Source organism: Odontesthes bonariensis, chromosome 14, assembly GCF_027942865.1.
Source record: "Odontesthes bonariensis isolate fOdoBon6 chromosome 14, fOdoBon6.hap1, whole genome shotgun sequence".
In the NCBI taxonomy this organism is placed as follows: Eukaryota; Metazoa; Chordata; class Actinopteri; order Atheriniformes; family Atherinopsidae; genus Odontesthes; species Odontesthes bonariensis.
Window position 1 is genome coordinate 8,430,972 of NC_134519.1, and position 27,615 is coordinate 8,458,586.

Here is a 27,615-nt window from a genome sequence, read left to right on the forward strand (position 1 = left end):
CACACGCACACAGGGTGTATAGTTATAAAACAATCAGAATAGTTCTGCTGTTTAAAGTAGAGCTGAGACGCCAAAAAACAGGATCAATAAAGTTACTCATTCAGTCAATTTAAGGCTTGTGTGCCATCATCTCTCAGATGCTTTGGATTTGTTTTTCAGTAATCTATTACGAGAATAAGAGGTACACTGGAAAAAATCAAAGTCTTACCAAGTATATTTGTCTCATTTCTAGTCAAAATATCTCATTAAACTTAATATAAGACACAACTGCCTAACAAGTACTATTTCAGCCAGATATAGGGACTTGTTTGAAGACAATACATCTGGAATATCTTGTTAAATGAAAAAGTCTTGAAAACATCTTGTTTTGAGTCGGATTTCATATGAAACAAGCTTTTTTTTGACATTTGAAGAGGTTTTTAAGCTAATTTCAAGATCACTTTTATCTCAAAAGTCCCAAATATCACATCTTATTTCAAGAAATCTTGACAAGCCGATTTTCCCTAGTTCCATTGGCAGATTTATTTTCGCTTATTTCAAGCAAAAACGTCTCGTATTTGTTGTTGTTTTTCTTACTTATATTTGGAGGGACATTTTTTCCAGTGTAATTGGAAAAATGAGTAGCAGCTCTACTTTAAAGTGAATAAAATAGCTGCAGATCATTCTGTCAGTGATGCACAGGTTGACTTTAACATTGCAAACTTTTGCCTTGTGATTTATAGCTTCTTGTGTGACAGAGAAGCTCAGTTAATCTTTAGCAGGCCAAGTTTTTCACCCTGAGAAGCAGGGATGATGAGGAAGGAGAAGGAAATCGTTCAATCAGGATCTGGATGCAATCAAAGTCGACCTGTGCACTTCTTTGTTCTGATCAGATGAGTGAAGTCCACCGACTCCAAACACACGTAACCTCTCAGAAACCCCTCAGAAACGTTCTGCGGTGGTCTAAGATCGAGGGACTTCACCCACCCGGGACCAAGCGTAAAGCACATAAAACCAGGCTCTGAAAAACAATCACAGCGACTTCAAACACAAACTTTATCAGCACATAACTGCTTCATTAGTAAAACACAAGAGCAGCCACTGACATGCAGGTGCGCTGGTGTCTTTCTGAAATCAGCAAAATATGTACTCACAGTCAGACTGTGCTTTAGCTTCTGTTGGCTCGTTCTTCTTCGCAGGACTGACTCGGGGTTATGTGGAGCTAAACTCAGACTTTTTCTGGCAGCTTTTCACCCATAAACGTACAATTCAAGTTCAATGGGTTTGTTTTTTTTCGTTGTCGTAAGATGAAATCCTCGGTTTTATTTTTAATAAAAGAAGCAAAAATGAATATCTCCCATTTTTAGTTGGGAGTTCCAGCTTTAAATTAAGAAATAACAATAATAATTACCCCTCATTTCTTTACATGTTGCCCTGAACCCTCTCAGACCAGCTTTCTGTCCTCTCTGTAAGGAGTCTTCAGGAATAGTTCTCCAGGCTTCTTGAAGGACATCCCAAAGCTCTTCTTTGGATGTGGGCTGCCTTTTGTTCCGTTCTCTGCCAACATGATCCCACACTGCTTCAGTAATGTTGAGCTCCGGGCTCTGGGGAGGATTCATCCCTCCATCAGACCTGCTGCCACTGATTTTCAGCCCACTTCTTGTGTCCTTTGGCACAGCTCAGCCTTTTCTCCCTGTTTCCCTTCCTTAAGAACGGCTTCCTGACAGCCACCCTTCCATGGAGCCCATTTCTGATGAGGCTTGGGCCAACAGCAGATGGATCAGCTGAAGGTCCAGATGCATCTCTCAGCTCCTGTGTCAGGTCTTTGCTGGATGTTTTCCTCTTTCTTAAGGACATCACTTTCAGATCCTGTTCATCTGCTGTAGATAGCTCTTTAGGCCTGACACTTCTTTAGTTGCCTCAGATTTTGTTTAAGGACACACTGCACGCCGTGCTGAAATAAGCCAAATTTTCAGCTCACAGCTCTTTGGGAATTATCCTCTTGGTGCTAAAGTGCATTTTTAAACCTGTCAAACTGTTTATCTTTGACATTTTTCATTAATACAACTAAAGAAAATGGAAAAGATGATTCTTTCTGACAGGCTGATAACAGCAAAGTGCCTAAAGATACAATTCAGAATTGGGTCTTTGCCAAGTTGTTAGATGTAGACAGAACCCTGGTTCAGTGCTCACACGAGGGGCCTTTTTTATTTTATCCTATTCAAGGACCCGACTGAAAATAAGTGAAAGAGCAGCCCGTCCAAAGAAAACCTTTGAAACACCTTCAGACAGCCTGGAGAACTATTGCTTCGATACAAACACGTCCCACTGCTTCCAAACTCTTTCCCGCCACAGCAGCTCTCAGTGAGGGCACTTCTGACTTTCACTGGTCACTTTATACTTTATATTTCATCTTCGTCTTACTTCACTGGTCACTTTAATTTTTTTAATTGTTTTTTAAATTCTTAAGATTGTTTTTAAAGTGTTTGTGATTGTATAAACATTTTTATTGCTTTATTATGTCTTGCTACTGGATGCTTGAATTTCCTTCGGGATCAATAAAGTATCTATCTATCTATCTATCTATCTATCTATCTATCTATCTATCTATCTATAAAAAATCCAAAGAACTGAGGGGTAGCTCCAGATGCTGGGTTTTTATTTTGCTTTCGACATCCCACTGATCGCCGTCTCACTCCGGAAACACTTTGTCTTAATCATCGCTGCAGAGCCACTGCAGCTGTTAATATCTCCCCAATAAAGCCTCTCTCTGGGCCCTTACCTCCACAATGGCGTTGAGCGACGTGTCGGCTCCGATACTGTGGTCGGTGCCGGGGACATTGTTACTAATGGTGGCAGGCAGCATGCACATCGGGATGCAAAACTCCTCATAGTCGGCCCGGGCCTCGTACAGCTGCAGCAGGGACTCGAGGGCCTGATGGCGGCATCAGGTGCATCAGATGCGGTTAGACCACTAAGGGGAGACCTACATGCCTGTGTCTGTGTGCTCATAAGATTAGCATGTTCCTGCAGGCTGCTTCATGGCGCCCAGAGTATAGAAGTTTTTCTGTGCCATCAGAGTTTGAATACGAATTTCTAATATTGAATTTTTACAGCATCAAAATCAGACTTTGAATTTGAAAAACCAAGTGAAAAAAAAAAAAAATCAATTTCTAAAAACAAAAATCAGTGAAAAAAATTCAACATTAAAATTCGGTGGAAAAATTTAAACTTCAAAAAATTCAATGGAGCGTAACTTAATTGGCTGCCATTGGATGAATTTTTTTAAGTTGAATTTTTTTCCACTGAATTTTTTCAAGTTGAATTTTTTTCCACTGAATTTTTTTTTAGGTGTTGAATTTTTTTCCAAGATTTTTGTTAGAAATTGATTTTTTTTTTTTTACACTGTTGGTTTTTCAAATTCAAAGTCTGATTTTGATGCTGTAAAAAATTCAATATTAGAAATTCGTATTCAAACTCTGATGGCACAGAAAAACTTCCATACCAGAGGCTCCCTCATCTCGCATCCTTCATTACTGTAGTTCATGTGTTGGGTTGAAACAGAACTGCATCAAAGCCACATACAGTCAATGCTGTATGTGTTATGGACACTTTTGTGTTATGTTAAGCAACATACGGCGTACTCCTTGAGCATTTCTGGACCTGTTTCCCCAACACCTCAAAGTCACTTTTAGATACTGGTCCATCAGTAAATTGATTTGATAAAAGACACGACCAGAGATTTAAAACTTTTTGCCTGAACCTCACAAGAAAATGTAGTTTGCTATAATACAAGAACTAACTTAGAGCTTCATGATAAGTGTAAAATCATTTGATTAAAATTGGACTTTGTGAACATTAAAGAAGGAGGGAAAGAGGAATAGGGAGCAACTGTAATTAAACTGAGACCATGAAGGCCTGGGATGTGTGCGCTGCTGGCTGGCTGGCTCTCTCCGGGAGAGGGGGGGGGGGGGGCTTTGGCTTCTCATTGGATGAAAGGGGATATAAATGGGAGAAGGGGTGGGACCATCGTGGCCGACATGTAACCGTGTTGACGCGACAAGATAAAAAAAACTGTGGTGGGACTCAAAAAGCCCTGAGCGATGTGTCCTTTTATGTCCAAGACGAGGGGGTAAGACCTGAAGCTCGGGCCTGAAAACACTGAAAAAGCTACGCATGCATATGCCGAACACTCCGGCTCTGTCCCGTTTGTTGGAGAAAGAGTAAGTGAGGGTCCTCCCTGGACTGACTGAGATCACCGGCTTTTCTTTTTGCCAAACACAGAGACAGTGGGCTGCACAAACACACAAGGGGACAAAGGCCTGAAACATGCAATATGCCACTGCATGCCTCAACACTTACCTGGGACCACCGCTGACACGCTCGCCTCCAGCAACAAGCAGCCGGATGAACTCTGTTTATCAGCTTCTGCTGAAGGTTTGGTGGCTTTGTGGTGCACTAAAGTTCAGTGGACTTCTAAAATAAGCAATATTATTTGCTGCCAGGTCTGTTTTCATAGCTTTTGTGGGCTTTGTAGCACTCATATTTACCGCTATTGAGACTTTGTTTGTGTGAAAGCATGCTTCTGTTTAGGCCAACGCAGATTAAGTGGAAGGCCGCCGGTGTTTATACCAAACATTACATCTTTCTGCTGTCAGCAGTTTTTAACAGCTATCAGTCAAACTTGGCTCGAGTAAGAGTTTTATTACCTGAAATGGCAGGAACAAGGTACAACGTATGGTTTAATGTTTTTTAACAATCCGTTCTTTAGTCTTTTGGAATGGGAAGTTATGACTGAACCATGGATTTGACTGAAAGCTGCAAAAGCATAACACTTCTTTTGAATAGTGGCTCGTTAATCACAGTACAGCATGCGTTTTCTACTTTATCGTCTATTTTACTGTGAATGGCACCATAAGCCACAGAATGGACAGGATGTCATCTAGAAGACCGCGCACAACTAGTGATGAAGACAAAAAATTTATAATAATTAGGGCTGGGCGAGTTAACTCGTTATTATCGCGTTAACTTGTTAATTATTTAACGCGATAAATATTTTATCGCGCATTAACGCAGGTTTTATTATTGTAAAAGTCTGTTGAATGCATTACATTCACACAGTTACAGCAAACACCACGAAGCATGGAGTAATAAAATAAAAATAAACTAGCAGGTAACATCACCGTTACAGGTGCTCCTCGGTCTCTGTGTGAAGCTCACGGAGCTAACCGGCGCTACTTCCTGTTTTACTTGTTTCAACATAAAAGCACGTATTTCAAAATATATATATTTTTTAAACTCCTGCATTTACAGCCAAGTTGAATTGTCTTCTCAGCGTAGTAGTTCCAGTCTAAAATATCACTTAAAGGCAAAACACACAACTGATAGCAGCAAGTCATTCAAGGAAACAGACAGTGGAGCGAGGCTTCTACATAAAAACTACAGAAAGATGCTGATGTTAAAAGTGTGTTTGCACAGCAAATGTTATGGCACTTTCATACATATGGCAGCACATTTAAAATAAAACTAAATGCTAAAGGCTATACACTACTTTTGAATTCATTTTTGGATTTTGCATACAAATGCGATTAATCAAGGAACTTATGTGATTAATTAGATTAAAAATTTTAATCGTTGCCCAGTCCTACTTTTAACCTTCAGTTCTTTAGTCTTTTGAAATGGGAAGTTATGACTGAACCATTGATTTGACTGAAAGCTACAAAAGCAAAGCACTTCTTTTGAGTAGTGGCTCGTTAATCACAATACAGCATGCATTTTGTACTTTATCGTCTATTTTTTACTGTAAATGGCACCATAAGCCACAAAATGGGCATGATGTCATCGAGAAGGCTGTGCACAACTAGTGATAAAGACAAAAAATGTGTAATAATAACAATAATTTGTAATCACTAGAAAAACTTAGGACACAACCTTTTATATCTAAATCCCAACCCCTACCTCAAACTGCTCAGCAAGACATTCTCACAGAAATATCTCGACGGCCTTAACCTACCAAACGAAGTCCATCCTCTCCTTGTTACTGAGCGGAGGCGAACCATCAGTCAGCGCAGCCCCAAACTCTGACAGACTGGGTGGTGTTAGACTGTTACGTCTACAAACACACACATGCACTCTAACCCAGCCCCACTTACATCAGTAATGGCATTCAGAGCTGTATCTGAGCCAATGCTGAGATCTGAACCTGGTATGTTATTGGAGACGGTGGCGGGAATCATAACCATGGGCACACAGAGCTCGGTATATTTGTCCCGTGCAGAGGAAAGCTCCAGCAATCCCACGTAGGCCTGCAGTAGTGAGAGTGACTCATTGGTTGTTATTGAGGAGGTATACAGAGATGGCACAAAGGTGAAGAAGCTTAATGCAGAAGTCTCCACAAAGGACAAGAGGACACAGGTGGGATTTTAGGGGGAAAAAGCCAAGGTGGGAACCATTTGGAACTTCAAAGAGATGGGAAAGATGAGTACAAACTCCGTTCTGCACACCACAGAGATGGAGTCTTTGTAGTCCTGGTGCTATTAATCCGATTTTCAGCTTTACTTTAGCTGTATGGTTTCTACCAGCTCCTGATTTAAACACTGAAGTTAAAAGGTAGCTTTACTTGTCTAAGAAGCTGAAGTCACATTATTTTTTCTTGATTGTCGCCATCGGCCCTTTAAATGTCACAAATTAATCAGCTGATATACAGTCTATATTTATGATTCTAAACAGGGAAGAGCCCCAAATATCTTCAGATCTATAGTATGAAACTGTGTCTGTTGGGAACATAGGGGGGAGGACATAAACTTTGATAACAAAGTGGAGGGGTGGGGGTGGGGTGGAAGTCGGCTGGGCCTGCTGATGGTGGGAAAAATCAGAGGCAGCAATGGGACAAGCAAAGGCCTGGGACAAGAGTACCGGTGGGAGAAGCCAAGGGGGGAGAGCCAAGCCAATCACGACAGACGGTGAGACACACAGGAAGTAGATGCTGTAGCTCCTCATACAAAGTAGACAAAGATGAAGAAAGTTTTTATTTTATTGGCCAGGCTGTCAAAGCCAAAAGCTGTTCCCCCCCCCCAAATAGACACCAACTGTGTTTTCATCAAACTATCAGATTAATCTCAAATGCACTTTCAAAATGATGCTTCATAGATAATTAGCATCATGCAGTTGCACCTATATTTCAAATTAATTAGGCTGTGTAGTTTTTGTGCAGGTGGCTGTAAAGGTCATATCTGTAAAGAAATAAAGCCGGGTTTCCATTGTTTTTAAGAGGATTTCTATCGGAAAAAGCAAAAAGAAACAGTAAAAATTGAAAAAAATTCCACTAAAGCGCAAAAAAAAAGGTGTGTTTTGGAGACTTGATGTGCTAGTATGAATGAAAACCATGAATCTTATATGCAAACAGTAAACCTGTGTCCTCCCAGATATTTTATAATATCCAGGAAATTTCCAGAGATCAAAGCAATTATAGTTAAAGAACCCTTTCTATTTTCCTGGTGTGGATGTCCACTGCGGTGGGTTCTCAAGGTTAGTCTCTGGTTAAAATAACTGCTTCCTCCACTAAATTACAGCCTTTAGCAACGTAGCCCGTTACACCGCCCTCTGGGGACTCTACAAAGCCAACTTTATTCGCTCCAAACCAGTCAAGATGGAAATGTGTCTGCCTCACGTTTATTTTTTAAGGCTTTTCAAATGATCGCTGCAGATTTGCTTCACTAGAGAATGCAAACCAGCAAACTGAGAGTGTGCTTCTAATCTAATAGAATCAAAACATATGTGTAACTTACTTTTAACCTGTAAACTCCCAAATATAACGAGCTATCTTTAACATGTAGTTCTCTGCACCGGCGACTGTCAAACCCTTTTTTGTGATGATTCTACTCAGGTTGATACACCAGTTTTGGCTTTGCAGCTTGGCCAGTAAGTAATGCCCAAAATAAAAAGGAATCTAGAGCTTTTACATGTGTCTTAATTGGTATTTTTATACATTAAAGAGGATAAGATGTGTTTTGCAGGATGGAAAAAGAGCAGGTCAATGAAAAACAAAGGGCACGACAATGCTTCATTCATAGGGGATGTAAAACACTGGAAAGAGAAAGAGCTTAATAAGCTTGAATGGCAACCATGATGAGGCTGACAGATAAAATAGAAAACAATTCAGATTACTCAGGAATTCTGCTTTTGTACAGTTATCAGTAGCTCAGTGGATTGTATAGAACAACATTGTTAAATAAAAGTGTAATTGATGTTAAAAAAGAGAAGCTGCCAGGGAAAAGTCGCATACCTCAAATCCTCCAATTACAAGCAGAGCATTAATATTATGGATCCTCATCTGCTCTGCGATCTTATCCAGATGTTTTCCTGGAAGAGTCCTGACACACAAAACAGGAATTAAAACACATTCCACTCATTTTATAACACGTTTGGTGCCTAAAATTAGAACCTGTCCACAGATACAGCTTCTATCCAGACACATGAAACATGAATAAAAGATTTACCAGGATTAATCACATCTTTCTGACTGCAGCAGCTCACCTTTTTGTCCCAAGCAGGGACCCTCCCTGGCCAGTCCAGCCACCAACATCTCCCCATTTGATCTCTTTGATCTGACAAAAAAACAAAAGTGTGAGTTTAGTTCCTGAAGTGGCTTAAACCATACTCTTCACTTTATTCTTTTATGAAAGGTGTTCTGCAGTGTAAGTTTAATAGTGAGAATGCCTTAGCATTCTCACTACTAAGTTCCTGTTTCTCTTTATTATTATTATTCCGACAGTTTTCGGCACCCAACTACTCCTGCATACTTTCAGCTATTTCTACAATTTTGGTATCAAAACGTTCAGCTCTTTGAGCAGATTCCTGCTATGATTTTTTGGTGTTTTTAACTTTTACACTTTTTAAGATATTCAGCTTTTATTCTAATTTTCCCGTCATTCAGCTCTTCCAAATCATCTTCCTCTTTCCAACCCAACTATTTCTGCATGCTTTCAGCTAGAGACACCATTCAAACTTTAGATGGGTCACAAGACATTCAGCTATTACCAATTGTTTCAACTTTTTCAAATCTTCAGCCAATTTTGAAATATGACAGTTTCAAAAACATGAACATTTTTGCTCCTTCATGATTTTAATGAATGAGCACACAGTTGAGTGCGTGCTGATAAGTTTAAAATTTTTCAGTTTTTTCAAACAAATTCCTCTAACTTTCATACAGTTTAACTTAGAGAAACAAATTATACCTTAAAATGTAGGAAAACTCGTCCTCTTTCAGCCAATGTAACTACTAAAGAGCTCACATTTACAGAATTTCAGCTATGAGCCTTGAACCGAGATCAACCTCTCAAATTCTCTAACTCTAATGTTAAGTTTGGTAATACACAAAAATAAAAAATAAATCCCTTCAACCAATACCTCAGCAACAGTTTTTACTGCTAAAATTGAACTATTTTCAGCTTTTTTAGCATGGTCAGCTATCACCATTCAGCTCATACGCATTCTCACTGCTGTTTCGTAGGAACAGCTCTTTCTAGTTTGTATAAAGATGGAAACAAATCTCAGGCAGCTATCTGGAGATTTGGACAGATAAAACCGACTGAATGTTCGAACAGCACAATGAGAGAGTGGGAATGAAGGCATGTACTTTAACTCCATTGATCAGTTAAAGTATGTTTTAAAATAGCTCAATGGGGGGGGTGTGGCTTGAATTCGCGCCCTGTGATCAGTTTCCATGATCTAATAACCATGCCAGCAGAGCTACATTCAACCAGCAGCTCTCCACTGTAATCTGCGCCCTATTTAGACAGGGTTTTAGTCAGGGATCACAGCTTCACTTTTCAATCACGTTTAATCCCCCTATGTGCGTCCATGCAGGTGCGTGTATTTGTGTATCTTGTGTTTATGGCCAGGGAAGGCTTACATGCAACCAGTAGAGTAGACCACAGCCAGCACAGTGCATGTTCAAGTATGTGTGGTATTAGCTACTGTGGGAGTGAAATAACCGGCTAACAATAAGCAGCACTGTTTATCTGGACACACTCTGTGTTATCAATGTGGTTGGGTGGTGACTCCACTTCCACTTCCTACATATAGCCCCTGCTCAGCTTTTGGATCGTCCACAGCTGTGGCACAGCTGGAAAGTTAATATGAGCTCTTGTTTTTCTCACAGTCTCTACAGGTGCCATTCAAAAGTTGAATGACCCGATTTCTGAAGACATATTTCAATTGAAACAAGATGAATCTTAAAAACGGACCCTGATTTGTAGCTGTGAATGTAAGAGCACAACTAAAGCCGACATTGTGGAGAACACGAGGCACCTTTACAACTTAAATGTCAAGAAAAACGACCCCATAAGTACAACGTCCAGTCAATATCGCATGCACTTGTAAATCTTTAGAATAATTTACAGAAATCTTTCAAGAAAGGACGGAGAATACGTGCATAATTAATCCAGTACAAACACATGAGTATCATAGCACATCACTGCTTTAAACATATGACTCTAACTCGTTATTATCGCGTTAACTCATCAATTATTTAACGCTGACAAATTTTTATCGCGCATTAATGCAGGTTTTATTATTTATTTTATTTTGTAAAAGTCTGTTGCTCACAGGCTTTTATTTTGTAAAAGTTTGCTGCTGTCTGCTGAACCGGAAAAGAAAGTAATCGGCGGATCCACCAAACATGGAGAAGGGTACGGAACTTTTACTCGGCCATTTTCATTTTAAAGTTCTTCCAGACGGCGGAGTCGACAGAACCAAAGTCATCTGTAAACACTGCCAAGTTGAATTGTCTTCTCAGCGTAGTAGTTCCGGTCTAAAATATCACTTAAAGGCAAAACACACAACTGATAGCAGCAAGTCATTCAAGGAAACAGACAGTGGAGCGAGGCTTCTACATAAAAACTACAAAAAGATGCTGATGTTAAAAGTGTGTTTGCACAACAAATGTTATGGCACTTTCATTCACATGGCAGCACATTTAAAATAAAACTAAATGCTAAAGGCTATACGCTACGTTTGAATTCATTTTTGGATTTTGCGTACAAATGCGATTAATCGTGATAAATCAGTGAAATCATGTGATTAATTAGATTAAAAATTTTAATTGTTGCACAGCTTTACTCTAAACATATGAGATCTGGTGACTTTTAAGGCCAAAGTATTTGACCTCTCATCTAGGATATTTCCTTTGATGTGTCACCCATCTGTAGCTGTATGCATCTCATGCGTTGATGCTCACCTGCCCTTTGTAGAATCCCTCGAAGCCGTCGTTGACGGCAAACATTGTGTGGCCCTCTGTGATTCCAACCCTGACGGCAGAACGGACGGCGGCATTCATACCTGCAGCCGGGGCACCGACGTTCAACACTGCCACGTTGAAGGAGCTCTGAGGGTGACGGAGAGCAGCAATCACACACATAACATTCTGAAATGCAATGAAACCGCAGAGAAAGCTGAATCTGGCTGGTGTACATGTGATCTAATGCAACGCTTGGCCACATTTTTATTAAATTATCACACTTTAGGTGTAAAATCTTGCATTTCGAGTGCAAACAGCATGTTTGAAGCTCAGGTTTGCAAATTTTTTAGAGGCTGTGAAGTAAATCCTGAGGGAATTGCTCCCTCTACTTGTAAGGGAGCTGTCCTTCTGCACTTCCTTAAAAACCATCCGTGTCCGATTAACTGCTCACAGCGGAACAGCAACAGGCAAATAGAGCCTTGCATGCAAGAAGCCACATGCTGCTAAAAGATGCAGAGAAGCAGCAGCTTTCTTTGCTTCCTCTTGACAACCAATGAAAACATCGACATACTTTGATTCGGTCAATGCCCCCAGTGCAGAACTGCATTTCTAAGCCAAACTTTAGACTGGACCGATGTGAGCAGGCCCACATGTTTGCATCTGTAATGTTCACATGTAACCAACACATGCACGAAGACTACAGTTGGAGATCGTCTGTGCATCACTGATGGATTGAGCATTCAAAGTTCATCTATTTGATGACACATAAGACGATGTGGAGAACCTCAGAAAGGACAGGCATCCAATGCCCTGCTGAAAATCCCGTTTTTTTTTGCCCTTATGCTAGTTTTTACTCATTGGGTTTGGATGGGAAACATTAAATTAACTGATTAAAAAATTTAAAAAAGTGTCTGCAGCAATGAGTGTGTAAAATATCTGAAGCTGTGAACACTCAGGAAAACTATCAACAAATCAAAAAATTCACCTTAACAACAACCTACACTGGAAAAAATGCCCCTCCAAAAATAAGTAAAAAACAACAAATACGAGACGTTTTTGCTTGAAATAAGCAAAAAAATCTGCCAATGTAACGAGTGAAAATCGGCTTGTCAAGATTTATTGAAATAAAATGTGATATTTAGGACTTTTGATTTAAAAGTGATCTTGAAATTAGCTTAAAAACCTCTTCAAATGAAAAAAAAGCTTGTTTCATATGATATGTGACTCAAAAAAATTTGTTTTCAAGACTTTTTCATTTAACAAGATATTCCAGATGTATTGTCTTCGAACAAGTCCCTATATCTGGCTGAAATGGTACTTGTTAGGCAGTTGTGTCTTATATTAAGTGTAATGACATATTTTGACTAGAAATGAGACAAATATACTTGGTAAGATTTAGATTTTTTCCAGTGTGTACAAGTGAAAAAGTCTTGAAAACATCTTGTTTTGAGTCATATTTTACATGAAACAAGCTTCTTTTTTTTCATTTTAAGAGGTTTTTAAGCTAATTTCAAGATCACTTTTAAATCAAAAGTCCTAAATATCACATTTTATTTCAAGAAATCTTGACAAGCCGATTTTCACTCATTCCATTGGCAGATTTTTTTGCTTATTTCAAGCAAAAACGTCTTGTATTTGTTGTTTTTCTTACTTATTTTTGGAGGGGCATTTTTTCCAGTGCAGCTGACAGCGCTTATTTCCAAGCTAAGATGGGAATCCCACATATATATAGGGGAGCTTTATGGAACATTTAGTGCCAAATACATGGCATGGGAACCCAGGCATCCCAGGCTCCTGTTCCATTTAACTGTGTAGTGTTGTTTAACCCTTTATCCAGGGGAGAGACTGCCGGCCTGGCATCCAGCCACAGATATCCTCACCCAGTAAACAGCTCTCTATACCACGCTCAGCTAACGAGGGGCCACCATGAGTGGTGAAGATGGCAAGAATGAATGAGCCTTTGTTTTTATCTTTGATATAGGAGCAATTTCTGCCCTGGCTAGAGAATGTTTTTGAGGATTTTTGTTGTGCACTTAGAGCCCTCCACTGCCCCTCTCTGCATGTGATCAGTTAGAAGTATTCAGTAGTTGTTTTTCTCTTTTAAAATACTGGAATAGTAGCCTCTTCAATCAGCCCCAACTGTAAGCACTTTTAAATCCAGGTTAAAAACATTTCTCTTTTGGTGTGCTTATGGTTGAGTTCCTTTAAATAATTTTAAAGCATAATGCTATAAATCCTCTTAATTGTTTTTAATATATATATATATATTTCCCCCTCTTCTTTGATTGCTTTTAACTGTGTGTTTTAATTTTTATTCTATTTTTTTATTCTCTTTAAATTGCTTGTTTTGATGCTGCTTTATGCTGTTCTTTTTAAATGCCTTGTCTTTATGTAAAGCACATTGAGTTGCCTGTGGTATGAAATGCGCTATATAAATAAAGATGCCTGGCCTCTTAGGGGATTTTTTTGAGTTAGGCTAACTCAACCATCGCAGGAAGTAGGTTTTGAATCAAGTCCACCTATAATTAACCTGTGGTTTTAACCTTTGCAGAACTTTTTAACCTTCCTGTAAAGTTTGTTAGTAAAAAAACAAGGGAAACTGTTTTGGGGCCAGCCCAGGCTGAGCGATTAGAAATCAATCGATTGATCTCAGCTGATCAAATCAAACCCCTCAGAGTGCACGGAGCCTGTCCAGTCTGAGTTTTTGGGCGAGCAAGAACGGTTGCAGCCACTGTCTCCACGGACTCAACTATAAACCGTGAGGAAGCTGCCTCAGATTCACGTGAAGCAGATCACAGCTCTCACTGTGATTATCCTTCACAGCAGGACTGATGCATCTTTTCGCATTTCTACTTCTAAGCAGAGCCATGAGAAAATCAGCACAGGTAGAGCGGCAGGTAACGAGCATTGATCCTGTCATTTTGTGGCACTTTGTCACCATATAAACATACAGTATGAAGGTGTGAAATATAAAAAATTCCCACATTTTTATTATTATTTTTCCACGAGGGAGGTTTTATTTCATCATGGAGGGAATTGGAAGCCAAACACTGATTAGTATCTAAACTAATTTCTAAAAAGCTAATGCTGCGGACTACATTTGCAGAAGCTCCAACAGCTGACCTAGAGGCTGTTCAGCTGCTGCCTCATTACCCATCACATACATCAAACTGCTCTTCATCCCCTGCCTCCTCCTTTTCTCCCTTCGTACAGACAGTCACAGAAAAACAGACTCTGTTAGTGTCACAAAAAGACTGCAGCGCCCACAATGCACCTGTCCAAGAAGTACCTTAACTAACGTACAAATCTCAGAGCAGCTGGTGGAGAAGACACATTAGATTGATTAAAACGGGGATTTTTTTCTTGCTGCTTTCCTTTCCTCTCTCAAAAAGTTTGTTTTCAGTAGTGCTTACATTTGGAAGTTCAGAGTCCGCTTTGCGGTAGGAGAGCAGTCTGTAGGTGCTCAGATTGTTTTCAAAGCTCCTGCAGATTCAAAACAGAGTTAATGCACAATAGCTTCTGCTGTGTGCCCAAAAGCATTTAGAGTCAATCAAGAATCAATGCAAACACATTAAACAGGCGCATCCCGCCAAAAAATCATGTGGATGACTTCTATCTGCAGTCCACCAGACAAAAAGGATTTAATCTTAATGCTACATCTCCCAGCACAACTTAATCATCTATAGCTATTAAATCAATTGCAATAACATTTTATCATTTCTTGTATCGAACAAACCTGCCACGCAGTCGCACTGCCTCCTCAAATTTCTTCTCATCCATGGCCTTCTGTACTTCTTGGGTCTGATGATGAAACAAACCAAATGTAAAACTTTTCTTTTTCCTCCATGTGTTGAAATGTGTTCTCTCTTTCAATCTTAAACCTAAAATACAACCAACATAATAGAACTTGTATAAAAATGGCATATTGGGGATGTAACCACGTTTTAACTGCTCAAAAAGAGGGCGAGATGTGGTCGTTCAGACCAAACATGAACCAAAAATCCACATTGAAATCCTGACTTGTGCTGGTGCTCATTGGTGTTTTACAGCCTATGTTCTGTTTGTTATCTAAATCTAAACCTTTATAATTTACAGTGTGTTTTCCATGTTTAAATAGCCACCATGAAATGACTAAGTCAAACACTTAAGATGTATTTTTAGTCGTCCATCTTTGGAACATAGTGGTTTTACCACAGCAGACACATGTCAGTAACATCCATCTTCAGAAGCCTCGTTATAAAGGAAGTCTAATGCTTCTTCTTAGCATCACAGCTGTCCTTCTGAGTCTTCCTGTACACATTTATTTAACCTTGTGATGTGTTACATCTAATTCAAGGAAATGTTTGTTGGAAAATGTTTTTTTTTCCACGCTAATCAACAGCATCCTGAATCTGACATGACATGCAGCTGGATCATGGCACTCTGCAAGTGTCATCATCATGCAAAAGAGCTATTTAACAAACTTGTTGAATAGTTGAAAGACTGTATATGAGTGTAATTCTGGTATATTGAGCTGTAACTTGCAGTATATAGTATATATATGCAAATATCTGAGCCTGTTATAGAATTTCAGGTATTCTTGGTGCTTATTTTGGAAACAGTGAACTTTGAAAACATACAGCTTAAAAAACTGATATTTTCAATTCAATACCCTGTGCTGCACACATGATACTGGGACTTGTCTCTGCATTGTGCACCCACACTCTTACCATCTGAACACACTCCATAAGAGGTAGTCGAACAGCCTGGTTGCCAACAAGAGACACGACGCAGGCCGGAGTGTTGGCAGACGCTTCCAGTAATGCCAGCACTGCCTCCACGCCCATTCGACTCGCCTGCAGAAGGATTTAAAGAGGACTCAGAGGCGTACAAATCTAAAAATCCATCCAGTCAAAACTGGAAATTTAACTTTAATTCTGAGGGATTGTGACTTACCAGGATCCTATCAAAGGCTGAGGGGGTCCCACCTCTCTGCACATGGCCTAAGATGGTGACCCTGGTGTCAAAACCCAGACAACGCACCACCAGCTGGTTGCAAAGAGCACATGGGTTAATAGTTGGAATAATGTACTTGAAAATGTAAACAACAATGCCCCAAATACTATATCAAATAACATATAGTGGGGCTGTATCTGTTCAATTAGAAAAACAGTACAAAAAGGAGTATATGTGTGTCAAGTGTGAAAAATAACAGAGGGGAAAGGTCATGCAAAACATTTCCTGCCATGCTGGTGCATGCCAAATAATGCACATGCAAAGTTTACTCGAAGGAACGAAAATAATGTGCAACAAGATAAAGAAAATAAGATATTTAACATTAAAGTAAGAAAAACTAAATAAAAATGGGAACATTTAACACACACGAGGCATAAAGTGTCACAGTGTGTGTTTCCAGAGTGAAGGAAATCAACTTTACGTGAGGAGAAGGAGAAACATCCATGCGTCTGAGGTAAACTTTGTGCATCAACGAGGCTTCCCCACCGTACTTACTTCCTTGATATAATCGGGGGTTATTGCCTTGTTATGGAAATCAATGGCACCCTCGGCTACAATAATAATGTTCAGCCTTTTCTTATCAGCCCGGTTCTGGAGGGATATAAAAAGCACAAGCGTTTGAAAATATGACAGGAAAGATTTTGCACTGCTAAAAGCTGGATCGGACAATGGAAGACAATGGCTGAGAAACCTTAGCTTTGACGTTTCACTGGATTGCCCTCTGTAGGCAGGCGCTTGCCACATTCTGGGAGCTTTCTACCTACAGGTGATCTAAAAATTAAATTGTGACGTGATTACTTCTGTCACGTATTCTTCTTCTCATGTTAGAAGTGTTAAATGAAAGGAATTGTTGAGGGTGTATGCAGTCTTTCGCTCCAGTTTCTCATTCATTTGTTGACTGTTTTTCCTCATCCACAACATATCAGTGGGAAAGTTTTTTTCCATGCACATGGCCCACACTGACTTCAGCTTAGTGTCAGTCAAGATATACGATTTATCACAAACAGATGGAACATGTTTAATCGCTGCTTTTCGCAGTCAGCAAGTAGTCATAAAACATTGCTTCATGGCACTAATTGCACTCAGAAACTGCATCAAATCTATTCAGAGAAAAGTCGGTAATTCTCATGGTTTATTCCTTACGAACAACACCGTTTATATCCCACGTTTCCCGGAATATATTGTATTTGTACACCAGTGTGTTTTGCATTTGATACTTCTTCATAGTGAGTGTGTTTCTTGCCTCTATCTGCTGTCAAATAAAACCTTAGTCACACATTAACACATCAAGACGAAGATAGATCAACAATTACGGCATTCAGGAAGGTATAAAACTGCTGTGTTTTCCCTTTTTTTTGTTTTTGTTTTTCAAAAGAATGTGAAATATCTGCAGGAGATTCCCTTGACTTAGAATTTTAGATATTCAACCATCCAGGACAGGATAATTTTGTAAATTGCTTTGAGCTACAAATCCTTCCAGCTGATCTGTACAGCGCTTTGTGTTGCACTTGTGCTTAAAAAGTGGTGCAGATAGAGATACTACACTGCAGAAATATTCAATAGAAACTCCTCTCAGAATGTGGCAAGCATCTGGGCAGGATGCATGAAGGTCCTGTGCTGCTTTGTAGTGATTTCATGAGAAATATTTGCTTCCACCAGTTGATCCAGCTTCTGTTTCCCCTCTGCATCAGTCCATGACTGAGCTCTACTCACATCCTTCACTAAATCAGAGGTAATGGGTTGTCCTTGTCTGTCAATGGCTCCTTCAGCAGCTATGATAATGTTCAACCTGGAACCTCGAGATCGACTCTGGACAATGAAAAATACACTTACCACATTAAATCTAAAGTAATATTATAAACCAGTGACATATATATATATGATTACTATCTATATTTTTAACAAAACATTGATAATTAATGTAATTCAAAGGATGTTGGTTCAAATCCCATTTGTCGATTTACAGAGAAATCCTTTCTGAAGACAGTTCTCTTTGAGACTGAGACTTTGAATAAGAATTCGTGGGATATTTGAATTGCTTAAGATTGAATCTTCACTCAGTGTAACATTAGTTTGAGGGACTTTTTCATATGTGACTCATCTTTAAGATGAAGCTACCACATGAAGGCTCTGTGGCGCAATGGACAGCGCATTGGACTTCTAGTTAAAAAGAAAGATGTAATTTAAAGGTTGTGGGTTCGAGTCCCACCAGAGTCGTTAATTTATGATCCACTCAAACAAACATGTAAAGCATCCTGCAAACCCATCTTCGTTTGAAAAAAAATGTACTTTTAACGACCCAGCTGGTCTTCAATTGCAGGTTTCTTCCTTGTAAAATGTAGCATTAGCAAGGCTCTGTGGCGCAATGGATAGCGCGTTGGACTTCTAGTTAAAATGTGAGATGTAATTCAAAGGTTGTGGGTTCGAGTCCCACCAGTCGGTACTTTATGATCCATTTAAACACGTGTAGAGCATCCTGCAGACCGATTTACGTTTGAAAGAAATGTACATTTGACTACCCAGCTGGTCTTCAATTGCGGGTTTCTTCCTTGTAAAATGTAGCATTAGCGAGGCTCTGTGGCGCAATGGATAGTGCGTTGGACTCCTAGTTAAAATGTGAGATGTAATTCAAAGGTTTTGGGTTCGAGTCCCACCAGAGTCGTTACTTTATGATTCACTCAAACAAACATGTAGAGCATCCTGCAGACCCATTTACGTTTGAAAAAAAGGTGCATTTATCTACCCAGCTGGTCTTCAATTGCAGGTTTCTTCCTTGTAAAATGTAGCATTATCAAGGCTCTGTGGCGCAATGGACAGTGCGTTGGACTTCTAGTTAAAAAGAAAGATATAATTCAAAGGATGTGGGTTTGAGTCCAACCAGAGTCGGTACTTTATGATTCACTCAAACAAACATGTAGAGCATCCTGCAGACCCATTTACGTTTGAAAAAAAGGTGCATTTATCTACCCAGCTGGTCTTCAATTGCGGGTTTCTTCCTTGTAAAATGTAGCATTAGCAAGGCTCTGTGGCGCAATGGACAGCGTGTTGGACTTCTAGTTAAAAAGAAAGATATAATTCAAAGGATGTGGGTTTGAGTCCAACCAGAGTCGGTACTTTATGATCCATTTCAACACATGCATAGCGCATCCTGCAGACCCATTTACGTTTGAAAATTTTTTTACATTTGACGACCCAGCTGGTCTTCAATTACGGGTTTCTTCCTTGTAAAATGAAGCATTAGCAAGGCTCTGTGGCGCAATGGACAGCGCGTTGGATTTCTAGTTAAAAAGGAAAATGTAATTCAAAGGTTGTGGGTTAAAGTCCCACCAGAGTCATTACTTTATGATCTACTCAAACAAACATGTAAAGCATCCTGCAAACCCATCTTCGTTTGAAAAAAAACATACTTTTAACGACCCAGCTGGTCTTCAATTGCAGGTTTCTTCCTTGTAAAATGTAGCATCAGCAAGGCTTTGTGGCGCAATGGATAGTGCGTTGGACTCCTAGTTAAAATGTGAGATGTAATTCAAAGGTTGTGGGTTCGAGTCCCACCAAAGTCGTTACTTTATGATTCCCTCAAACAAACATGTAGAGCATCCTGCAAACCAATCTTCGTTTGAAAAAAAACATACTTTTAACAACCCAGCTGGTTTTCAATTGCAGGTTTCTTCCTTGTAAAATGTAGCATTAGCAAGGCTCTGTGGCGCAATGGACAGCACGTTGGACTTCTAGTTAAAAAGAAAGATGTAATTCAAAGGTTGTGGGTTCGAGTCCCACCAGAGTCATTACTTTATGATCCACTCAAACACATGCAGAGCATCCTGCAGACCCATCTTGGTTTGAAAAAAAACGTACTTTTAACGACCCAGCTGGTCTTAAGTTGCGGGTTTCTTTCTTGTAAAAGGTAGCATTAGCAAGGCTCTGTGGCGCAATGGCTAGAGCGTTGGACTTCTAGTTAAAAAGAAAGATGTAATTCAAAGGTTGTGGGTTCGAGTCCCACCAGAGTCATTACTTCATGGTCCATTCAAACACACGTGAAGAGCATCCTGCAGACCCATTTACATTTGAAAAAAAGGTGCATTTATCTACCCAGCTGGTCTTCAATTGCAGGTTTCTTCCTTGTAAAATGTAGCATTATCAAGGCTCTGTGGCGCATTGGACTTCTAGTTAAAAAGAAAGATGTAATTCAAAGGTTGTGGGTTCAAGTCCCACCAGAGTCATTACTTTATGGTCCATTTAAACACATGTAGAGCATCCTGCAGACCCGTTTACGTTTGAAAAAAAATTTACATTTGACGACCCAGCTGGTCTTCTATTACGGGTTTCTTCCTTGTAAAATGTAGCATTAGCAAGGCTCTGTGGCACAATGGACAGCGCGTTGGATTTCTAGTTAAAAAGAAAAATGTAATTCAAAGGTTGTTGGTTAAAGTCCCACCAGAGTCATTACTTTATGATCTACTCAAACAAACATGTAAAGCATCCTGCAAACCCATCTTCGTTTGAAAAAAAACGTACTTTGAACGACCCAGCTGGTCTTCAATTGCAGGTTTCTTCCTTGTAAAATGTAGCATTAGCAAGGCTCTGTGGCGCAATGGATAGCGCGTTGGACTTCTAGTTAAAATGTGAGATGTAATTCAAAGGTTGTGGGTTCGAGTCCCACCAGAGTCGTTACTTTATGATCCATTTAAACATATGCAGAGGGCATCCTGCAGACCCATTTACGTTTGGAAAAAAATGTACATTTGACTACCTAGCTGGTCTTCAATTACGGGTTTCTTCCTTGTAAAATGTAGCATTATCAAGGCTCTGTGGCGCAATGGATAGTGAGTTGGACTTCTAGTTAAAAGAAAGATGTAATTCAAAGGTTGTGCGTTCGAGTCCCACCAGAGTCGTTACTTTAGGATCCATTCTAACTGATATGAAGCACATCCTGGAGAGCCATCTTCATTTGACTACCCAGCTGGTCTTCAATTGCACGTTTCTTCCTTGTAAAATGTAACATTATCAAGGCTCTGTGGCGCAATGGACAGCGCATTGGACTTCTAGTTAAACAAAAGATGCAATTCAAAGGTTGTGGGTTTGAGTCCCACCAGAGTCATTACTTTATGATCCACTCAACCAAACATGTAAAGCATCCTGCAAACCCATCTTCGTTTGAAAAAAAACGTACTTTTAACGACCCCGCTGGTCTTCAATTGCAGGTTTCTTCCTTGTAAAATGTAGCATCAGCAAGGCTCTGTGGCGCAATGGACAGTGCATTGGACTTCTAGTTAAAAAGAAAGATGTAATTCAAAGGTTGTGGGTTCGAGTCCCACCAGAGTCGTTACTTTATGATTCACTCAAACAAACATGTAGAGCATCCTGCAAACCCATCTTCGTTTGAAAAAAAACATACTTTTAACGACCCAGCTGGTCTTCAATTGCAGGTTTCTTCCTTGTAAAATGTATCATCAGCAAGGCTTTGTGGCGCAATGGATAGCGCGTTGGACTCCTAGTTAAAATGTGAGATGTAATTCAAAGGTTGTGGGTTCGAGTCCCACCAGAGTCGTTACTTTATGATTCACTCAAACAAACATGTAGAGCATCCTGCAAACCAATCTTCGTTTGAAAAAAAACATACTTTTAACAACCCAACTGATCTTCAATTGCAGGTTTCTTCCTTGTCAAATGTAGCATTAGCAAGGCTCTGTGGCGCAATGGACAGCGCGTTGGACTTCTAGTTAGAAAGAAAGATGTAATTCAAAGGTTGTGGGTTCGAGTCCCACCAGAGTCGTTACTTTATGATTCACTCAAACAAACATGTAGAGCATCCTGCAAACCAATCTTCGTTTGAAAAAAAACATACTTTTAACGACCCAGCTGGTCTTCAATTGCAGGTTTCTTCCTTGTAAAATGTAGCATCAGCAAGGCTTTGTGGCGCAATGGATAGTGCGTTGGACTTCTAGTTAAAATGTGAGATGTAATTCAAAGGTTGTGGGTTCGAGTCCCACCAGAGTCGTTACTTTATGATCCACTCAAATAAACATGTAAAGCATCCTGCAAACCCATCTTCGTTTGAAAAAAACGTACTTTTAACGACCCAGCTGGTTTCCAATTTCAGGTTTCTTCCTTGTAAAATGTAGCATTATCAAGGCTCTGTGGCGCAATGGACAGCGCATTGGACTTCTAGTTAAAATGTGAGATGTAATTCAAAGGTTGTGGGTTCGAGTCCCACCAGAGTCGTTACTTTATGATCCACTCAAATAAACATGTAAAGCATCCTGCAAACCCATCTTCGTTTGAAAAATACATACTTTTAACGACCCAGCTGGTTTTCAATTGCAGGTTTCTTCCTTGTAAAATGTAGCATTATCAAGGCTCTGTGGCGCAATGGAAAGCGCGTTGGACTTCTAGTTAAAAATGAAAGATGTAATTCAAAGGTTGTGGGTTCGAGTCCTACCAGAGTTGGTACTTTATGATCCATTCTAACAGATATGAAGCACATCCTGGAGACCCATCGTCATTTGACTACCCAGCTGGTCTTCAATTGCACGTTTCTTCCTTGTAAAATGTAACATTATCAAGGCTCTGTGGCGCAATGGACAGCGCGTTGGACTTCTAGTTAAAAAGGAAGATGTAATTCAAAGGTTGTGGGTTTGAGTCCCACCAGAGTCGTTACTTTATGATCCATTTAAACACGTGTAGAGCAGACCAACTTACATTTGAAAAAAATGTACATTTGACTACCCAGCTGGTCTTCAATTACGGGTTTCTTCCTTGTAAAATGTAGCATTAGCAAGGCTCTGTGGCGCAATGGATAGCGTGTTAGACTTCTAGTTAAAATGTGAGATGTAATTCAAAGGTTGTGGGTTCGAGTCCCACCAGAGTCGTTACTTTATGATTCACTCAAACAAACATGTAGAGCATCCTGCAAACCAATCTTCGTTTGAAAAAAAACATACTTTTAACAACCCAGCTGGTCTTCAATTGCAGGTTTCTTCCTTGTAAAATGTAGCATCAGCAAGGCTTTGTGGCGCAATGGATAGCGCGTTGGACTCCTAGTTAAAATGTGAGATGTAATTCAAAGGTTGTGGGTTCGAGTCCCACCAAAGTCGTTACTTTATGATTCCCTCAAACAAACATGTAGAGCATCCTGCAAACCAATCTTCGTTTGAAAAAAAACATACTTTTAACAACCCAGCTGGTCTTCAATTGCAGGTTTCTTCCTTGTAAAATGTAGCATTAGCAAGGCTCTGTGGCGCAATGGACAGCACGTTGGACTTCTAGTTAAAAAGAAAGATGTAATTCAAAGGTTGTGGGTTCGAGTCCCACCAGAGTCATTACTTTATGATCCACTCAAACAAACATGTAAAGCATCCTGCAAACCCATCTTCGTTTGAAAAAAAACGTACTTTTAACGACCCAGCTGGTCTTCAATTGCAGGTTTCTTCCTTGTAAAATGTAGCATTAGCAAGGCTCTGTGGCGCAATGGATAGCGCGTTGGACTTCTAGTTAAAATGTGAGATGTAATTCAAAGGTTGTGGGTTCGAGTCCCACCAGAGTCCTTACTTTATGATCCATTTAAACATATGCAGAGGGCATCCTGCAGACCCATTTACGTTTGGAAAAAAATGTACATTTGACTACCTAGCTGGTCTTCAATTACGGGTTTCTTCCTTGTAAAATGTAGCATTATCAAGGCTCTGTGGCGCAATGGATAGTGAGTTGGACTTCTAGTTAAAAGAAAGATGTAATTCAAAGGTTGTGCGTTCGAGTCCCACCAGAGTCGTTACTTTAGGATCCATTCTAACTGATATGAAGCACATCCTGGAGAGCCATCTTCATTTGACTACCCAGCTGGGGCCTCATGTACAAAGACTTGCGTGGATTTCCTACTGAAACATGGCGTACGGCCAAACCAAAATGACCTCCAACGTCGGATGTACGAATATGTGCGCACGCATGTATCCAAGCACATTTCGTTTGTACATCCCAATCAACGTGGAATTGAGCGCACATGTCGGAGCACCCAACTCCTCCCTGTCCACGCCCCTACTTAAATACGCAAATCATATTTAAATGAGCCCTGCACCTGCGATTCCCCTCTGTGTACGATCAGAAAATAAAGAAAAAAAACATGAGTAAGACGGGAAAAAAGAAAAATTACACTGAAAGTGAATTGGAAGTGCTACTGTCCGAAGTGGAGGCGCGCAAAAATGTACTCTTTGGTACGCTGTCATCCGGCATAAGCAGCAAACGCAAGAGGAGTGGGTGGGAGAGCCTGAGGCTGTTAATGCTGGGGGGTCTGAGAAGCCTCACAAGCAGAGGTGAAGAAGAAGTGGTCCCACATTAAGGTGGAGGTGAAGCGGAGACTGGCTGCCCACCGTTGCAGTGTGGCCAAAACAGGCGGGTGGGGGGGTGACCGACCCGGTTTGAACAGAGAGTCGGCGCAACTATGGGTGACACTGCTCTCTCATGGGGTGGTGGGAGCTCATGTGGGTCACTCTGATTACCCCCAAGGTAAATACCGATGTTTTTGTGTAACTCACAACAACGTGTTCATACAGTAACGTGCAGAAGTGCGCCGGGGAAAAGGCTGATTGAGATATTTCACACTTTACGCACGGGGTTATTGATATATGCCCACAGAGACGATCAGGGGCTTGTTAGAAAGATCTTAAGCTGAAGTTTAACCAGCAAAAAACAGCAAGAAACTAACTTTAACCACCGACTAATATATATAATATAGCCTAATAATGATGCTGTGAAGACGGGATAGAAACTGGGGGCGCACATACTCAATGCGCGTCACGGGAATAATATTAGGACCATTACAAGAATGAAGTTACACACCAAGAAGCCAACCATCACGCACAGTGCCACCCTGTAGTCTGTTCCCAACGATGCTGTTACTCAGAATGTATGAATCGTGCGTTGAACCAGGCCACCTCGCCACAATGTTGGTTAATTGCATTTATGCATCACATATGATCTGTACATCGATCGAATGAAAATGTTTCCTGTTAACATACAAATTCATCATGTGATGGCGCTTTTATAGCAATGTGTGCGCAGTCGATAGCCCCGATTACAAAACCGGCTCTCGCTGCAAATTGAGCTTTAATGTTGGCCTGTTGGGAATTTGATATACGTGGCTCAGATGCGGATAATTCTGTCCCACACGGCTGGCATGGCTCGGCTGGCATGGCTCGGCTGGCACAGTCCCAATCGGTTGGCCAGCTCCCTCTGGAATGCTCCGGTTGGAACCCCAGTGTGCACATCACCTGTGAGCACAGGCAGCGCATGGCTCCTCGCTGTGTTGCGCTCCAACGCCGGCCGCAGCTCTGCGCACAGTTCCAGGAGGATTTCCCTCAAAACGGCTGATGAGCCAGTCGCCATCATATGCCACAAATCCTCTCTGTTGTAGTGAACACACGCTCTCTTCTAATTGCACCATTTGCAAAGTCTTCTAATACTTTTAAAGCAGCCATTGTTTTTAATGGTATGCATTGCACCACTTTGCGCTGCTTTTATATCCACTCGTGTAAATGGAGACACATGGGTGTATTAATTGTTTATCAGTATTAATTGTTCATGTGTCTCAAATGTGCACATCACTGTCTGACGACAAATTGTTTTCACATGTATTTATTATAACAGTTTCCCAACATCACCTTAGGTGTCGCCAAAGAATCAACAGCTGCAGAAACGTGCGTACGCCAGCCCTGAAGCTGCCGTGAGGCACCGCACATTTCCACGGTCTTTTCGTTCTTGATACATCTGATCGTTGACGTGAAAAGGTGCGTACGCCACTATTTTGTGCGTACGCACGCTTTGTACATGAGGCCCCTGGTCTTCAATTGCACGTTTCTTCCTTGTAAAATGTAACATTATCAAGGCTCTGTGGCGCAATGGACAGCGCGTTGGACTTCTAGTTAAACAAAAGATGCAATTCAAAGGTTGTGGGTTTGAGTCCCACCAGAGTCATTACTTTATGATCCACTCAACCAAACATGTAAAGCATCCTGCAAACCCATCTTCGTTTGAAAAAAAACGTACTTTTAACGACCCCGCTGGTCTTCAATTGCAGGTTTCTTCCTTGTAAAATGTAGCATCAGCAAGGCTCTGTGGCGCAATGGACAGTGCATTGGACTTCTAGTTAAAAAGAAAGATGTAATTCAAAGGTTGTGGGTTCGAGTCCCACCAGAGTCGTTACTTTATGATTCACTCAAACAAACATGTAGAGCATCCTGCAAACCAATCTTCGTTTGAAAAAAAACATACTTTTAACGACCCAGCTGGTCTTCAATTGCAGGTTTCTTCCTTGTAAAATGTATCATCAGCAAGGCTTTGTGGCGCAATGGATAGCGCGTTGGACTCCTAGTTAAAATGTGAGATGTAATTCAAAGGTTGTGGGTTCGAGTCCCACCAGAGTCGTTACTTTATGATTCACTCAAACAAACATGTAGAGCATCCTGCAAACCAATCTTCGTTTGAAAAAAAACATACTTTTAACAACCCAACTGATCTTCAATTGCAGGTTTCTTCCTTGTCAAATGTAGCATTAGCAAGGCTCTGTGGCGCAATGGACAGTGCGTTGGACTTCTAGTTAGAAAGAAAGATGTAATTCAAAGGTTGTGGGTTCGAGTCCCACCAGAGTCGTTACTTTATGATTCACTCAAACAAACATGTAGAGCATCCTGCAAACCAATCTTCGTTTGAAAAAAAACATACTTTTAACGACCCAGCTGGTCTTCAATTGCAGGTTTCTTCCTTGTAAAATGTAGCATCAGCAAGGCTTTGTGGCGCAATGGATAGTGCGTTGGACTTCTAGTTAAAATGTGAGATGTAATTCAAAGGTTGTGGGTTCGAGTCCCACCAGAGTCGTTACTTTATGATCCACTCAAATAAACATGTAAAGCATCCTGCAAACCCATCTTCGTTTGAAAAAAACGTACTTTTAACGACCCAGCTGGTTTCCAATTTCAGGTTTCTTCCTTGTAAAATGTAGCATTATCAAGGCTCTGTGGCGCAATGGACAGCGCATTGGACTTCTAGTTAAAATGTGAGATGTAATTCAAAGGTTGTGGGTTCGAGTCCCACCAGAGTCGTTACTTTATGATCCACTCAAATAAACATGTAAAGCATCCTGCAAACCCATCTTCGTTTGAAAAATACATATTTTTAACGACCCAGCTGGTTTTCAATTGCAGGTTTCTTCCTTGTAAAATGTAGCATTATCAAGGCTCTGTGGCGCAATGGAAAGCGCGTTGGACTTCTAGTTAAAAATGAAAGATGTAATTCAAAGGTTGTGGGTTCGAGTCCTACCAGAGTTGGTACTTTATGATCCATTCTAACAGATATGAAGCACATCCTGGAGACCCATCGTCATTTGACTACCCAGCTGGTCTTCAATTGCACGT

At 40.5% G+C, this 27,615-nt stretch overlaps 1 protein-coding gene and 25 non-coding genes across 30 annotated transcripts in view; 25 read left to right on the plus strand and 1 right to left on the minus strand.

Annotated features, from left to right (window-relative positions):
- Positions 1–27,615, minus strand: part of pfkpb (phosphofructokinase, platelet b) — a 71,866-nt gene that overhangs the window by 7,829 nt on the left and 36,422 nt on the right. Inside the window, exons 8-17 of one of the 5 annotated variants that reach the window (XM_075482748.1) lie at positions 16,709–16,804; positions 16,154–16,246; positions 15,928–16,053; positions 14,955–15,019; positions 14,632–14,701; positions 11,219–11,365; positions 8,515–8,585; positions 8,264–8,351; positions 6,132–6,284; positions 2,762–2,914 (exon numbers count right to left, since the gene is read on the minus strand). In XM_075482748.1, coding sequence (XP_075338863.1) covers positions 2,762–2,914; positions 6,132–6,284; positions 8,264–8,351; positions 8,515–8,585; positions 11,219–11,365; positions 14,632–14,701; positions 14,955–15,019; positions 15,928–16,053; positions 16,154–16,246; positions 16,709–16,804 — 1,062 coding nt within the window. Of the gene's footprint in view, positions 1–2,761; positions 2,915–6,131; positions 6,285–8,263; positions 8,352–8,514; positions 8,586–11,218; positions 11,366–14,631; positions 14,702–14,954; positions 15,020–15,927; positions 16,054–16,153; positions 16,247–16,708; positions 16,805–17,926; positions 18,023–27,615 lie in introns of all 5 variants that reach the window. The other 4 variants (XM_075482747.1, XM_075482746.1, XM_075482744.1 and 1 more) reach the window with 4 other exon arrangements.
- Positions 18,340–18,430, plus strand: trnar-ucu (transfer RNA arginine (anticodon UCU)). The gene is given in 2 exon segments: positions 18,340–18,376; positions 18,395–18,430. It is a non-coding gene; the product is annotated as a tRNA-Arg (tRNA).
- trnar-ucu (transfer RNA arginine (anticodon UCU)) lies at positions 19,458–19,548 on the plus strand. Its single transcript is given in 2 exon segments — positions 19,458–19,494; positions 19,513–19,548. It is a non-coding gene; the product is annotated as a tRNA-Arg (tRNA).
- Positions 19,683–19,773, plus strand: trnar-ccu (transfer RNA arginine (anticodon CCU)). The gene is given in 2 exon segments: positions 19,683–19,719; positions 19,738–19,773. It is a non-coding gene; the product is annotated as a tRNA-Arg (tRNA).
- On the plus strand, positions 19,908–19,998 carry trnar-ucu (transfer RNA arginine (anticodon UCU)). Its single transcript is given in 2 exon segments — positions 19,908–19,944; positions 19,963–19,998. It is a non-coding gene; the product is annotated as a tRNA-Arg (tRNA).
- Positions 20,131–20,221, plus strand: trnar-ucu (transfer RNA arginine (anticodon UCU)). Its single transcript is given in 2 exon segments — positions 20,131–20,167; positions 20,186–20,221. It is a non-coding gene; the product is annotated as a tRNA-Arg (tRNA).
- On the plus strand, positions 20,791–20,881 carry trnar-ucu (transfer RNA arginine (anticodon UCU)). The gene is given in 2 exon segments: positions 20,791–20,827; positions 20,846–20,881. It is a non-coding gene; the product is annotated as a tRNA-Arg (tRNA).
- trnar-ucu (transfer RNA arginine (anticodon UCU)) lies at positions 21,222–21,311 on the plus strand. The gene is given in 2 exon segments: positions 21,222–21,258; positions 21,276–21,311. It is a non-coding gene; the product is annotated as a tRNA-Arg (tRNA).
- On the plus strand, positions 21,446–21,536 carry trnar-ucu (transfer RNA arginine (anticodon UCU)). Its single transcript is given in 2 exon segments — positions 21,446–21,482; positions 21,501–21,536. It is a non-coding gene; the product is annotated as a tRNA-Arg (tRNA).
- Positions 21,671–21,761, plus strand: trnar-ccu (transfer RNA arginine (anticodon CCU)). Its single transcript is given in 2 exon segments — positions 21,671–21,707; positions 21,726–21,761. It is a non-coding gene; the product is annotated as a tRNA-Arg (tRNA).
- On the plus strand, positions 21,896–21,986 carry trnar-ucu (transfer RNA arginine (anticodon UCU)). The gene is given in 2 exon segments: positions 21,896–21,932; positions 21,951–21,986. It is a non-coding gene; the product is annotated as a tRNA-Arg (tRNA).
- On the plus strand, positions 22,121–22,211 carry trnar-ucu (transfer RNA arginine (anticodon UCU)). Its single transcript is given in 2 exon segments — positions 22,121–22,157; positions 22,176–22,211. It is a non-coding gene; the product is annotated as a tRNA-Arg (tRNA).
- On the plus strand, positions 22,345–22,435 carry trnar-ucu (transfer RNA arginine (anticodon UCU)). The gene is given in 2 exon segments: positions 22,345–22,381; positions 22,400–22,435. It is a non-coding gene; the product is annotated as a tRNA-Arg (tRNA).
- trnar-ucu (transfer RNA arginine (anticodon UCU)) lies at positions 22,569–22,660 on the plus strand. Its single transcript is given in 2 exon segments — positions 22,569–22,605; positions 22,625–22,660. It is a non-coding gene; the product is annotated as a tRNA-Arg (tRNA).
- Positions 22,777–22,867, plus strand: trnar-ucu (transfer RNA arginine (anticodon UCU)). Its single transcript is given in 2 exon segments — positions 22,777–22,813; positions 22,832–22,867. It is a non-coding gene; the product is annotated as a tRNA-Arg (tRNA).
- trnar-ucu (transfer RNA arginine (anticodon UCU)) lies at positions 22,992–23,082 on the plus strand. The gene is given in 2 exon segments: positions 22,992–23,028; positions 23,047–23,082. It is a non-coding gene; the product is annotated as a tRNA-Arg (tRNA).
- Positions 23,217–23,307, plus strand: trnar-ccu (transfer RNA arginine (anticodon CCU)). Its single transcript is given in 2 exon segments — positions 23,217–23,253; positions 23,272–23,307. It is a non-coding gene; the product is annotated as a tRNA-Arg (tRNA).
- Positions 23,442–23,532, plus strand: trnar-ucu (transfer RNA arginine (anticodon UCU)). The gene is given in 2 exon segments: positions 23,442–23,478; positions 23,497–23,532. It is a non-coding gene; the product is annotated as a tRNA-Arg (tRNA).
- Positions 23,667–23,757, plus strand: trnar-ucu (transfer RNA arginine (anticodon UCU)). Its single transcript is given in 2 exon segments — positions 23,667–23,703; positions 23,722–23,757. It is a non-coding gene; the product is annotated as a tRNA-Arg (tRNA).
- On the plus strand, positions 26,090–26,179 carry trnar-ucu (transfer RNA arginine (anticodon UCU)). The gene is given in 2 exon segments: positions 26,090–26,126; positions 26,144–26,179. It is a non-coding gene; the product is annotated as a tRNA-Arg (tRNA).
- Positions 26,314–26,404, plus strand: trnar-ucu (transfer RNA arginine (anticodon UCU)). The gene is given in 2 exon segments: positions 26,314–26,350; positions 26,369–26,404. It is a non-coding gene; the product is annotated as a tRNA-Arg (tRNA).
- Positions 26,539–26,629, plus strand: trnar-ccu (transfer RNA arginine (anticodon CCU)). Its single transcript is given in 2 exon segments — positions 26,539–26,575; positions 26,594–26,629. It is a non-coding gene; the product is annotated as a tRNA-Arg (tRNA).
- trnar-ucu (transfer RNA arginine (anticodon UCU)) lies at positions 26,764–26,854 on the plus strand. The gene is given in 2 exon segments: positions 26,764–26,800; positions 26,819–26,854. It is a non-coding gene; the product is annotated as a tRNA-Arg (tRNA).
- Positions 26,989–27,079, plus strand: trnar-ucu (transfer RNA arginine (anticodon UCU)). Its single transcript is given in 2 exon segments — positions 26,989–27,025; positions 27,044–27,079. It is a non-coding gene; the product is annotated as a tRNA-Arg (tRNA).
- On the plus strand, positions 27,213–27,303 carry trnar-ucu (transfer RNA arginine (anticodon UCU)). Its single transcript is given in 2 exon segments — positions 27,213–27,249; positions 27,268–27,303. It is a non-coding gene; the product is annotated as a tRNA-Arg (tRNA).
- On the plus strand, positions 27,437–27,528 carry trnar-ucu (transfer RNA arginine (anticodon UCU)). The gene is given in 2 exon segments: positions 27,437–27,473; positions 27,493–27,528. It is a non-coding gene; the product is annotated as a tRNA-Arg (tRNA).